This window comes from Colossoma macropomum, unplaced genomic scaffold, assembly GCF_904425465.1.
Source record: "Colossoma macropomum unplaced genomic scaffold, Colossoma_macropomum, whole genome shotgun sequence".
Taxonomy (NCBI): Eukaryota; Metazoa; Chordata; class Actinopteri; order Characiformes; family Serrasalmidae; genus Colossoma; species Colossoma macropomum.
The window spans coordinates 39,612,306-39,626,050 of NW_023494802.1; the positions used below are offsets into that span (position 1 = coordinate 39,612,306).

General features: G+C 38.8%; 1 protein-coding gene across 1 annotated transcript in view; it reads right to left on the reverse strand.

Annotated features, from left to right (window-relative positions):
• slc1a7b (solute carrier family 1 member 7b) overlaps positions 1-13,745 on the reverse strand; it is a 90,442-nt gene that overhangs the window by 58,981 nt on the left and 17,716 nt on the right. The window contains 1 exon segment of the mRNA XM_036591144.1: positions 11,055-11,134. Within this exon segment, the coding sequence (XP_036447037.1) occupies positions 11,055-11,134 (80 nt within the window).

Genomic DNA, 13,745 nt, shown 5'->3' on the forward strand with positions numbered 1-13,745 from the left:
GACTAGAGAAACAAACCCTGATGATTATGTTTCTTGAAGGTGAGAGGAAAAACAGAGCTCTAAAACAGCTTGGAGTTGGGGGGGGGCATGATGGACTGTTTGAAATGTGTCCTGCAGAAACATGAGCTATCTGGCAGTTGGTAACTATCACCGGTTATTAAAAAATGGACATTAAACATGCAACAAAAGGCAACGTGAGTGTGTCCATGTACACATGATACTCCAGCACTTTCGGAACAGCCCCAAAACCACCACCCCCTCCACCCCCCAAGAAAAGCAGTTTTAGTTTTTCCTCTCACCTACAAGATACATTAAAAGGGTTTTTTTCTAATCTGCTGTATTTAAACTCCATGTTAAGATCTTTATCAACTGGTGCTCGACCTTCTACTGCAAGAAGAAGCTGCCCACTCCTCCAGCTGAAGTTCTTGCATTTCTTTCCCCTTCTGCAACTTTACAGTTCCTCCTAAAGTCAAAAACTTTCATTCTTAAAAAATTCATATTTCACCTTTACGATTTTTCCTACACTGTTAAAATGTATTTTTTATTTTTTTTTCAAAGTACTGTAAAATGTAATGGCCAACTCCTAGGAAAAGTTTAAATGCTTGTAAATCATCCATACTTATACTGTATTTTAACACATCTGCTGTTAATTTACAGAAATATAATGCAAATTCACAAAAATAAGCTTTATTTCACAGACATATGCATTTAGTTGTTACTGCTATTATGATGGTAAACTATTGTATGTCAGAATAACTAGTTGAACCAATGAAAATATTTCTGAGAAATAAAATGACTGTAATTTTACAGATTTCTATCATTGAGAACAACATACTTTTACTGTTAGAAATTATCAAGAAAAGAGAGGAGATGGTAAGATGGTGGCATGTGAAAGCTCATCACAGAGAACAGAACTAAGTGTTGAGGCGAAAGTTTCAAGTGTGGTTTCTTTCTTTCTTCAGTTAATTCCATTAAACACGCCATTGCAAGCATTATATTGCAAAGAAATAACACATTTACAATCTATATAACCATCTGTGCCTATATATACAATCAAAATAACCCCAGCACTTCTAAGAGAGGGGGAAAAAATCAAGAATAAGACTGCAGGCATTTTAAACAAACATCAATTCAATTTCAAGCACATTTACAAGGACAGACAAAGAACATGCCTCCATATACAGCTTTTAGTGTAAAACTCTGAAGCTCAAGTTCGAGTATAAAAGCTATTGATTTTTAGGAGATGTTTCTGAGATTAGATATGATACTCCACTTGTATGAGGAAGGAGAAAGTCAAAGGAAAAAAACAAAAGCTTCCAAAACGTGCATTCAAAAAATGATTGAAAGTTATGAGAAAAATCGGAAAATTTCTGCCGTGGATGCTGTGTGGCATTCCAAATGGTGATCTGAATTCCTGCAATAAACTTCCCTCCACTAAGTATTAACACATGTGCCTTAGTAAGTGCCTTAGTAACAAAAAAATCACAGTCTTAACCCCCTTAACAACCACCTGGAAGACCTGGTAGACACCAAAACTGCCCCCATCAGATAAACAACACTTAAAGCTTTCATCTCTGAGAGAGAGGAGAAAATCAAGCTGCTTCAGATCTGAAAACATCCACAGGTGTTTCTGTCCATCCTTCCACTGTGAGAAGACGACTCAGCGCTATGGGTCTGAAAGGATGTGTAGCTGTCAAGAAGAACCTCACTGAGAAAAGGAGACGGACACATCAAACAAAGGAGCTGAACAATGGACTGACCACCCCAGAGTCCAGACCTCAACACCACTGAATGTGTTTGATTACTTCAGAAAATGATCAACCAGCTTCTCAGACTGAACTTTTCATTGAAATGAATGGCAGCTGTAATAAAGGTAAGGAGTGGACACATTAAATACTGATGATGTCATATGTAGTTGTTGAGGTGCCTCTGTTATTTTCAGTTAAAGATGTTTTCTGTCCTGATGCTGAAAAATAGATAACTTGTTCTTAATGGCTCTTTTTGGATATTTGCCGGTGCCATAATACATTTTATATAAAGATTCTGTGGGGATGAAATGACCTTTTCTGTGGGCTAATTGCAGCACAAAAACAAATCTGTCAGTAATAGAGTTTAATCTCATTGATCATTTTAATTGTTTCATACCAAAGCAGCAAAACACTGTGATTAATTTTAATTCATCATTAAACTGAAGGGCATGAACACAGTTTAATACATAAACTGAACACCAAAATTGGTTGCTAATCATGCATTCCTGGTTTGTCTTGCAAATAAGCAGTGTGATCCACAACTTCATCTAATCATCTAATATACATTCAGTATATCTCATGCTTAAAGCGTATCTATTTGAAATGCTGGGAGTGAAGGGCTGGTTCTCTTTAGCTGCTGTCTGTTATGAATGTATAAGGTGCAGCACCACGAGGAAGGAAATATGAGGTGGTAACAACAAGCCGAATCACAGTGCAAATGACAACTGGAAAATTTCTGCCACAAAACTCGTGTCCCACTATGTGCCATTCCAGATGGTGATTTGAATTCCTGCAAGAATCTTAGCTTCCTGCACCAGACTGTGCCAACACAATTTACAAATTTGCCCATGGAAGCTTATTATAATTAACAATTTGGAGTAAAACATGGCTCCTGCAGCTCTGTTTGTTCCTTCAGAAGATGCACCCATCAAAAGCATGACTTCAGTACCTTAATGTAAGAGTACCATAAGCTATTGCAGCAACAAAATGAAAAAATGTGCTCCTATTTCCTGGTAAAGTGAATGTAGTGCACCATTACTCAGTACTGTAAAAACCATGCTGTACTGTTAAGGGTATGTTTACATTGTGTGTACTTTGGGGGATTAAAATTACTGGGATAGTACCCTTTTTTTGAGAGTACCCCAACAAACTTTTATGCCTAGTGCTGTACAAGGTGGGCCTGTGGTTAATTAGCCAGTATTTGCCATAGTATGCTATCAGCTAGGCAGTTAAACAAAAAAAAGGTAAAAAAAGGTGAACAATTCAATTTTTCATTTTCTAGTTATGGCAGCTTCAATGTAGGAGGCTAGTTGGCTAACTGGTGGTTGTTATCTTTGTTACAGCCATGTCTCTGGGACATAACGCTTCCTAGCGCAGCCAGCCACCATGCCCTAAAATAAACATCTGACTGCTGGCCACTTCATGGAGAAGATGGAAAGACAGCAAGAAATACATGCACTAAATGCAAACACCCACAATAACTGCAATCCCACTCACTTCTGCTGTGTTCTTGTTAAAGGCTAGTTTTGATTCAGGTCAAGTGTATGCAATTATGTGATGTTATGAGTGCTATTTTCTGTAATGCTCATTTTGCAGGAACCACCCTTAGGCTCTTAAAAAGGTCTCTACAAATAAATACCATTAGAACCTTTCCATTATTGTTGTTGTTATTACCATTATGGTTGCTAGTACAATCATTATCATTATTATATCTCTCCAACCATCAATAAATGACTTTCGCAGATGGATTTGCTGCCATCATGGAGCAAACCATTTCCATCATAATAAAGATAAAAATAACAATAATGTGATAATAATAATCATTATGATAATTATAATAATTTCCGATTTTCCAGTTCTGTTCCCACTTCACTCACATGCTGTCACGCACCCCTATGGCTCAGAGGTTTCCCTGGACTCCATCTCCCAGAATCCTCTGGGAGATCACATGACTCCTGACCCTCCACCATGCTCCTATCACAGAGCTCTCTCTCCTGAGTACTGATCTGTTACACCTGTGACCTCTCATTAGCTTCAGTATAAAGCCTGTGCTTTTAGAACAGTTCAGTGCGAGGTATTGCTTCTTTATAGAGCTACTGAGCGTTTATTGCCTGTGTTGCGTTTTCTGGTCTTGACTTGTCCTCTGTATTTTGACTCACCTGTTTTTGCCTGACCCCTTTTGGATTGTGTTTGCCTGTTGTTATGTTTGTGTGTCTTTACTTGCTGCCCTTTCTGGATTTGACCTGTGCCTGTTTCTTGACAATGATTTTGATTGATGATTCAAACAGTAAAGCCTTTTTTTTGTTCTTTTTATCCACAAGTGTTTGAGTGGTTCTGTCAGGTTACACCTGCCATATCTGTAAAATATGCTTCACTGTGAGTGTTCCTGATTCAGGATGGCATGGAGGGCACAGCCTAGATGGTGACATTATTCCTGCTGCTTTAAATCAAGCTTCATGCTGGGGACAGATGCACACTCAAAGTAGTGCCCTTTTTCAGTTCTCAGCATGTGGAATGCATCTGTAGGACGTAAATGTCAAAGCAGAACACCATGGAGCGTTAGCTCAGTGGTCACCAACCCTCCTCCTGGAGACTTACTTTACTGCATCTAACATGCTGCCCCTCCCCCTTTACCTAATGCTAAAGCATCTGATCCAGCCAAACATATCCTTCTGAAGATAACTCCTTGGGGTCCACGAACTCATCTAATAAAATTAATAATGTGTGCAGGGGTCATTTTGGGGTATGTTGCCTTGAGGCAACATTGTGCGACAATGGGAAGAATGATATAGAGGCGTGTTCCCTGAAGAAGTGACAACTGGCTTGTGATTGGTCAAATCCATTCCACTGTCGCACTTTGTTGCTTCTAGGCAACAGACATATTTCTGCAACTTCTCATAACAAAAAAAACTGATGATAATGTTAAAAAAGAGGTTTAAACGTGACCACTAAGAGATAGTATAACCAGGAACATGCTTTTTTGTTGACATACTCAAACTGTTCCCTTTATTGTTAACCCTGTCATTTTCTTTAAATACAGATAATATTAGTGAGTAAGGAAGTAAGGAAAATGGGTTTGTTGCCCTGAGGCAACATTGTGCAATAGAGAGTAAATGTTTCTACAAATTTAGTGTCTCTCTATCTTTGAGAACATACGGCACAGAAATACAGTTCAAACATTTCCTGAATCTGTCGCCCTGAATCAGTCACCCTTTCCATTCCACCTTACCATGAGATCATACGTGACTCACATCTGGGGTTATGAGGCTATGAAAAGGGGCTGAGATACACATCAGCGGCCTCTCACTGTGTGGAACTAGTGGATTCATGTGTCCGTCTACATTTTGTGTTGACTGATCAATGGACTCCCATTACTCATCACACAGTAAACCCTTCATTCTTCATTCAGTCCACATTGGAGAAATGGCATCCAAAGAGTTTGCAGCCATTGAAGTTGCTGCAGAGCTTTTGGAAAGAAGTGATGAAAATAATGGAGCATTTTGATCCAAAACATATTGGTATCATGTTATATGCAAGTGCATTTAAAGGCAAATTTAAGAAGATATACAAAAATAGAGAAAATGCCCTCAGACCCCAGAGGGTTGTCTTGAGCAGGTGTGGCAGACTGACATATGAACTGCAATCCACTGGAAGGAATATTTCCAGGACCAGGGCTGACCACTACATTAGTGTGTGGAGCAAAAGTCACTAACCTGCACCGTAATTGCACCTAATTCAATTAATTATTTTGGAAATTGAGTTACTCTGCAATTTTTAGCACTCGTCGTCTGAAATTTAAAGTTTTCCTTTTTTTCCCATTGCATTGATCCCATCATCACATAATTGTAGGCTCAAAATCACCTTCAAAAAATTTTTTCTGACTAATTAACAACTGTAGTTAAGTGTGAAAGCAATTATTTCAGGCATTTGCATTTTCATCTTTTTATTCTGCATAAAAATGATTCCATGATACATTATGTAGATGACTAACACTAGCCAGTGCTAATCTGTCCAGTTTTACTTTGTGGCTTGTACTCACACTGCACAATAAAATAAAAATGAATTTGTCACACTAGGATGTCATGCACAAACAAAACATGCACAGCATTCAAGATTAGGGCTGAATTTAGTGGTTGTAGCTTTTATTAAAAATCTTCAAAATTCTTAAAATCCTTGCAAAGCCGACCTAAGTTGACCTAACAGCTCATGTACACTGTGAGATGACTTTTACTGGCCACTTTATCAGAAACCCCAGCCTTGTAGCTTCACCTTACTGGTATACAGTTGATGCACAGTTGTTAGTCTTTAATCAATGGTCAGTTGCTGACCACAGAACAGTTAGTTGTGAAGTACACATGACCAAGAAATGGAAGATTGGCAGTGAAAACAATTCCTCCTTTTTGGTGTAGTTAGCAGTTTAGCACTGACTTGTTTCAACTATGGCTATAGTGATATTTTGGTGAGAATGAGGAAACTGTACAAATTACTAGCAAGAAAGCAAGGTTTACATTAGCCAGCAAATGCTGGTAGACTGGTAAATTAAAATTCTGCCAAACACAATGTCAAGTGATAAATATTCATCCAAAGTCCATATCAAATTTTATTTGGAGAAGAAACCCTCCTGCACTGCCATCATTTCATGACAGAGTTGCACTGATGTTGAACTTTATCACAAATAAAGATCCTGTTTGGTTCATTTTAACTTTGTCTCCTTGTCAATTACCATAAACACCGCATTTCACACCATTCCATATACAAAAAAAGACATGTTTTTGTCATGAACACATAAATATGCTAAAGTTAATGTTGTTTTTCAGTGTAAGAGTTAGAGTCACAGCAGCTTCTTTCTTTAAAACAGTCAATGGTTATGCTCAGATAAAAATGTGATTTCTGTCTGGTTTTCCTTTAGGAACATGGAATGTATTTGTATAGTGGAAATAATTTATGAAACCAAAATTTTCATGTTCATAGGTGAAGAAGCAAGTCAGCATTTATAAAAGTGCTTTTATTGTGTTTAAATCCTATTTTTTTATTGTGGCTGGATTGTTTGATATTGTTGCATCAGGGGTTGCTGGGCCTACAGTTTCTTGTAAATGCAGCCCCAGTGACCACACAGTGTCCAAGCAGTAGAGTTCCTTGGACATGTGCGGAACAGTGGTTCTCTCTTGCTGCCTGACAAATAAAAGAGCACTTGCTTTTAAAGGTGCAATAATTCATTCATCTTCTTCTTTTTCACTGATGCCACACTGGTGTCAGAAGTGGGATAGAATTTTTGTATTTGTCTAATAAACTTCATGATTTACAGACACTGTAACCTGCATAGAAATCTCATAGAGGAAACTAAGCAATCTAGCTAACTCACCATTTATGAACAGTACAAGCACAAAATAATGACAGTTAAACCATGTAATCTAGCTGCTAGACTAAAAATGTAAATGCTGCCTTTCTTTTTCTCTTCAATTTCTCTAGAAGTCAGTGCAGCCAAAGTGGTTTTGATGTTGGTCTTAACCTCAAAATAATAAAGGGGCCAAGAACAATTTTTGGTCTCACAGCACTGAGAAACCAGCTTGGGTCTTTTGAGATTTTATGTGGAATTTTAATGATGGTAAAATATAGCAAATGAGGAAAAAATAAGTTTTCTTTGGGGACTGTTTTTGCCTTCCAACACCCTGCATGTATTCCACCACAATGTATATGTACATATTAGGCCAAAACCTTATGTCAAAATTACAGTATAACAATATCTCAGACAGCATATTCGGAAAAAAATACATATAGTAGCATTTTGTAATGGTACTTTTCCCATCCCATCTTCAGATATCTTGCTCCTACCACCACCACTGTGTACAGTTTTGACTCTGTAAGTTTCTGTAGAAGGAGTGGACTATAAAACTGTATGCATGTCAGTGCATGTTCACCAAAGTTTTGCCCATGAGTTTGTTCTCTCCAGACATCCATCCATCCATCCATCCATCATCTAAAGCGCTTATCCTTCTGGGTCGCGGTGGGGTGCTGGAGCCTATCCCAGCTGTCATCGGGCGGAAGGCAGGATACACCCTGGACAGGTCACCAGTCCATCGCCGGGCAGACAAACAGACATATACATCCACACACTCACTCACACCTAGGGGCAATTCAGCATGTCCAATTGGCCTGACTGCATGTTTTTGGACTGTGGGAGGAAACCGGAGTACCTGGAGGAAACCCACGCAGACACGGGGAGAACATGCAAACTCCACACAGAAACGACCCTGTTCACCTGGCCGGGAATCGAACCAGGCCCTTCTTGCTGTGAGGCGACAGCGCTACCCGCTGCGCCACTGTGCCGCCCTTCTCCAGACATCTGTCACAGTGATTTCCAACTGAACTGAATGTAGTTTGGCTTGAGAAATTGTGCTGTTAAATTGCTAGTATGCCTGGGCTTTGCATGGATGCTTAGCTTTGGTTGTAACAGACTGAAGAACTGCTGAGAAACCCAAGATTGTTGTTTTCGTGGTTTTCCATTTTATTCCTTTACATCTGGTCTCCCAAATGGGACAAATAAAAACAGGAAAGATTCTGTCACGTCTCAGTTCTGCCCATGACCTCCTCGGTTGCCTGGTCCATCTCAGCACACTTATGTAATTTAGAAGTAGCTATGCACTGTGTGTCCCAGTTGTGCCCAACAATCAGAAAGCTAGCACTTCTCAAACAGTCAGGATCTGCTAAACTACCAAGCTCTGTCTTATCTCACAACTCACAGCTCAATCCTATCAGACAATGATCTCTTACCTTCTTTTTATCTCTCTTTCTCTCGTTCTATGATGACTGATCTGATCAGGGCAGGTGTAGGCCATCCATCCTACATGATACTTCTCTTATCTTTCAGACTTTTCCTGTATCTTGTTAGGGCTTTATAATATCTTTCAGTATATCGTTGTTGTCAGAACAAAACCTTGTATCTCCAAAATGAGAACTTTACAGGTAAAGGAAAAAACCTTCTTTACTTTTAATGTAAGTCAATGGAACCAGACTTTTATCAAAGTCATTTTTGGCCATTTCTTTTGGTCCCTTGGTCATCAAATTTGTAGACAATGGAAAGGGCCACAGGCATTTTCAGATTATGTCAAAAACTGAAAGATGCCAAAAATGGAGATACAAGGCTTTGTCCCAACAGCAGCGATCTTCTACACTGAATATGTGTTTTCATCATTTCCACTTTCCTTCATCTCAACAGCTTCTGAAGCTTTTGAACTTGGCAGGTTTCTATGGTGCACCATTAAGCATCAAAAGGTCAAAAGGTCTTACACTAGGAAAATGGTGACTTTGGTGTCCGTGATGGACAGTGGAGCATTACAAGTAGAAGAGGGACACTCTCATCACATGAAAGGTTGAAGCTCTGAAAGGAAGGAGGTTTTCACCTGCTCCATGGATGATACCAGCATGTGCCTTTGAGGACGCATGAGCAATTTTTGTGTGCGTTCTGGGTTTCCATCAATGAAGGCTACAAGGATAAAACATGAGCACTTTTTATTCTGATTCTTGGAATCCCATCACTAGCACACATTTTTAGGTTTCACATCAAGCTAGCCTCAAAAACACTTAGCATAAAGGACTACAAAGGAAAAAACAAAACATACACGAAGGGCACAGTTTCATCAGCCTAATGCATAATAAGTATGGCAGAAAAACAACTCAAATGCCACATTGATTAGTTACCAATGGCCAAGAGAAGATCCTTGTATATCTGATACTTGGTGAATAAAGATTTTGATTCTGATTCTGATTCTAGTGGAAAACTTCAAAAAGAGCTGTGACATACACCTGTTTATGCTAAAAGCTAGCAGGCAATGACACATTCTTGTGCCACACTGCACATATTCTCTCAGCCTTAGATCCTGTTCTTCTTAATGGGGTCAAGGATGTGTATTTGTTCCTGTGAAATGTGTTTGACCCTCTATTGCATCATGTTGCCTCAGGGCAACAAATCAACTTTCCTCAGTGACGTAACATATTTAATAGTGACAAAAGGATTTAAGAGTAATAACGAGAGGCATTTGAACCTTTGAAACCAATAAAACTTGTACTTGGTATCTTTTGGTGGACATTTTGAAATTTGTACAAATGCTGTGCAAACCTCACCTGCATGCCCCTGTCCATTTCTTATACTAATGGTCAAACCTTATTCTCTGCTTATATTGCTCTTGTGTTATATTTTTGCTATCTGCTGTTGACCAGAGGAGGATAGGTTCCACTTTTGGGTCTTGGTTCCTCTCATGGTTTTTTCCTCTTACTCTTAGTGAGTTTTTCTTCACCACTGTTGCCACTGGTAATGCCCGTGGGGGCTTGACCACATCTGTTGTACAAAGCGCTATAGAAATGACTTGATGACTCAAGTTTACATCCTTTTAACATTTAGTATCGTATAAATGCTTTTGTGTTATGAGAAATTTCTTAAATACTTAAATATGGTTGTTGCCTAGAAGCAACATAAGTATCACTTATGTAGCCACATGTAAATTACTTTTTGTTTAGAGTTATTTCTGTGTTTTTTTGTTTATTTGTTTTGAATTTGCCAATGTCTCAAAGCTTGTAACAGACAAATCTGTGATGTAGGTTAGTAAATGGTATATTTTACCAGAATCAGAATCAGTTTTGAACCGATCCTGATTTTTTGAAATTTTAACTGTTAATTTTTAATTGGTTTTTAAATGATCATTTGCTATTACATCATAGGAGCATGTCTTTGAAAATAACTTACATAAGAAGGTGAAGTAGAACTGATCTCTGTTTTTCTTGCATTTTCAGAGTTTAATGAATGATAATTACATGGTTGTTTTGTAGTTTCATTCAACATATTTAACCAAAAAATCTTGTTTTGCATATCATTTCTTTTCACCGTCCATCAATGTTGCCTCAAGGCAACATAGCCCAAAAAGAGCCCTACATTCATAATTTATTATAAACGGTTTATGCAAGAGAAGTGAATTAAACCCTTTTTAACACTTCTCTCACAATGCACACAATAGAGGGTTGGTCTAATTTGATCCATATTCAGTTACAAAGCATAAAGTTTGTTACAAGAAGTTAAGGATAAGCTAACTTGCCCAGCAACTGCCTCAGGTTGTGAGAGTCACATATGGCATCTAAATGCAAAACTCTCCTGGTTTCATTTAGTTGCCCAAGCTGTGGTGCAGGAAGTCTCTGATGGGGTGTGAATATTAATGTAGCAGAGAAGCCCTGAATGTTTAGCTTGCTAGCATTCACAGCTGGCATGCATGGAATTAGCCCACAAGTCTTGGAGAGAAAAGGGAGAGAAGCCCCTACCTGGACACAACGAGAGGCAGAATCAGCATCTTCAGCATCCTCATCAGGAGCTCTCCCGGGAACTGGAAGTACTTCACTTCCTGGAGAGAAAGTGAGACTCTCATCAACAAAACTTTAACCTTGAGATTTCGGTGCATATTGTATAATTCATAAACTCTCAATTTTGCTTAGCCTTGCTGAACTGCAATTGCAAAAAATGTTAAATGTGTAACATTAGAAAGTTTTACTTTTGACTGACTGCAAATAGAAGCCAGTGTGAATTGTTTATTGAACATGTGTGCCATTGTGGTCCCATTTGTGAAGCTTAGTTTTTCATTTCGTAAGAGACATTAGAACCCAGTCTAGTTTCACAGACATGGGTTAAGCCAGTAAACTACCAATGGTGAGTCAACGGTGAGGTGTATGGGTGGGTGATATGATTTGTTATGGTCGAGACTGTTGTTAATGTGGGTTAAATTACTGGCAAGAGTTGAGGGTAGGTGTAGGGGGGGCTCTATAATAGGCTAGAGGGCATGTGTGATTGTTCAACATATGAAGTCATGAGGTTAAGTTTGGAAATTGTTGGTGTAAATGTGGGATTATATGACTGGATAAGGTTGGGGTAAGTGTAGGGGTCAGTTATGTGGCAAGTCAGGGATACGTCATATGGCTAGAGGTGGGTTATGATTGGTTAGGTTGTTGACTGTAAATGTGGTTATGTGACTGGTTCAGTGTGGGGTAGGTGTGGGGATCAGTTACATGACTGGCTACGGTTAGGGTAGGTTCAGGGGTCAGCTATATGGCTAGCTAAAGTCAGGGATGGTTCATATAACTGGCTAAGGTTGAGGGTATGGCGTGAGTTATACTATTGGCTAAGGGTGAGTTAAGATTGGTTAGGTTGTTGCAGGTGTCAATGTGGTTATGTGATTGGTTAAGGTTGGGGTAGGTGTGGGGTCAGTTGTATGACTGGCTAAGGTTAGAGTAGGTGCATAGGTAACTTATATGCTGAAGTCAGGGGTTAGTCATATAACTGGCTGAGTCTGAGGGAAGGGGTGGGTTACTTTGTTGGCTAGGGCTGGGTCATAACGGGTTTAGGTTGCAGGTAAGTACAGGGGTAGGCTTTATTAATATTTAAGGTTGGTGTAGCTGTAGATGTGGGTTATGTGAGTGCTTAAAGTTGGGGGTAGGTGTAGGTGTGCATTATATAATTCATTAAGTTAGGAGATAGGTGTAGGTGTTTCTCTCTCTCTCTCTCTCTCTCTCTCTCTCTCTCTCTCTTTTTCTCTGACCGTAAGGTGATGCTTCTTTGCACTCAGTGTGATGTGATGTGAGTGCAGAAGTACAGATGTGATATGAATGAGGTCTCTCTTCCTTCTGTACTGCAGATAAAGCCTCATAATGATTCTTGGCAGTAGCTCTGCAGCCCACCTGCTCTGTAGAGGGACAAGCTAAAGGCTGACAGCTCTGCTATGCAGCCTCATTAGTCACAGCACAAGACACACACACACACACACACACACACACACATGCTGATGCTTGGCTCTCAAACCAGATATTTTCATTAATAAAGTCCAGGAAAGAATTCAGCCTTTTAAAATTCACAGATACAGATAAACAGGCTCGGCCTTTCTACTGTTGCTAATAATTATGTAATTACACATTAAAAAACACATGTAAAAACTGTGTAACTACTGGTGACATGTTCAGAGTAACAGATGGATTACAGAACACACATTTATTACTCTGCTTATGTGTGAAAGGGTGAGAGGAGTTGAGTTTGAATGAGCTCAACAAGACTTGTAGTTACTGACTGTAACTACATTGTGAGAGCATCTGCACAGGAAACACCAGCTTTCCTAACATTTAGCTAGCTGTTGCAGTGTGCTTGTGTTGTGACATGGTAACCAAACCTCTGGCTCTAATATGACTGTATGCTCACAGCACCAGCACATATAATTAAAAGTAATGTTTATGTAATTCATGAAATATGTGTTTTATTATGTGACCCCAAAAGCAATTACCAACATGTAATTTCACTGTACCTACATTACAACTACACAGGAACTGCCCACTTATTTTAAAGTGTAACTTTTGCATACATGCTGTGGGATATTTGTGCTGTACACACATCAAACCAAAACAAACCAAACCACAGCAATCAAAGCAAACTAAAGGAAAATAAACCAAGCAAAAATAAACAAAATAACTAAACTAAAATAAATCAAACCAAAATAAACCAAACTAAAACAAAGTAAACAAAACTAAAATATATTAAACCAAAATAAAGCAAACCAAACTTAAGTAAATCAACCCAAAATAACCCAAACCAAACTAAAATAAACCAAACCAAACTTAAGTAAATCAAACCAAAATAAACCAAGCCAAACTAAAATAAATCAAATAAAACAAAAGTCTAACTAAACAAACCAAAATAACAAAAACGTACAAATAAGACAACAATAAAAGAACACACTGTTTGTGTTGTGTCATTATAACCTGATAAAATCACATGGAATAATACTGATCTGTAACTTTACAGCACAGACTCAAAGGTAAATCATTTAAAGGCCAGTGAACCTCTGACGCTATGGTGTAAATACTTTTGTTAGGTTGAAGCTGATACTTCATCCAAACCCTCTCTGAGCTGCAGCACTGCTGGCCCACACACACTGACTGCATGTCTGACGGTGGCAGACAGACGCTGCTAAACTC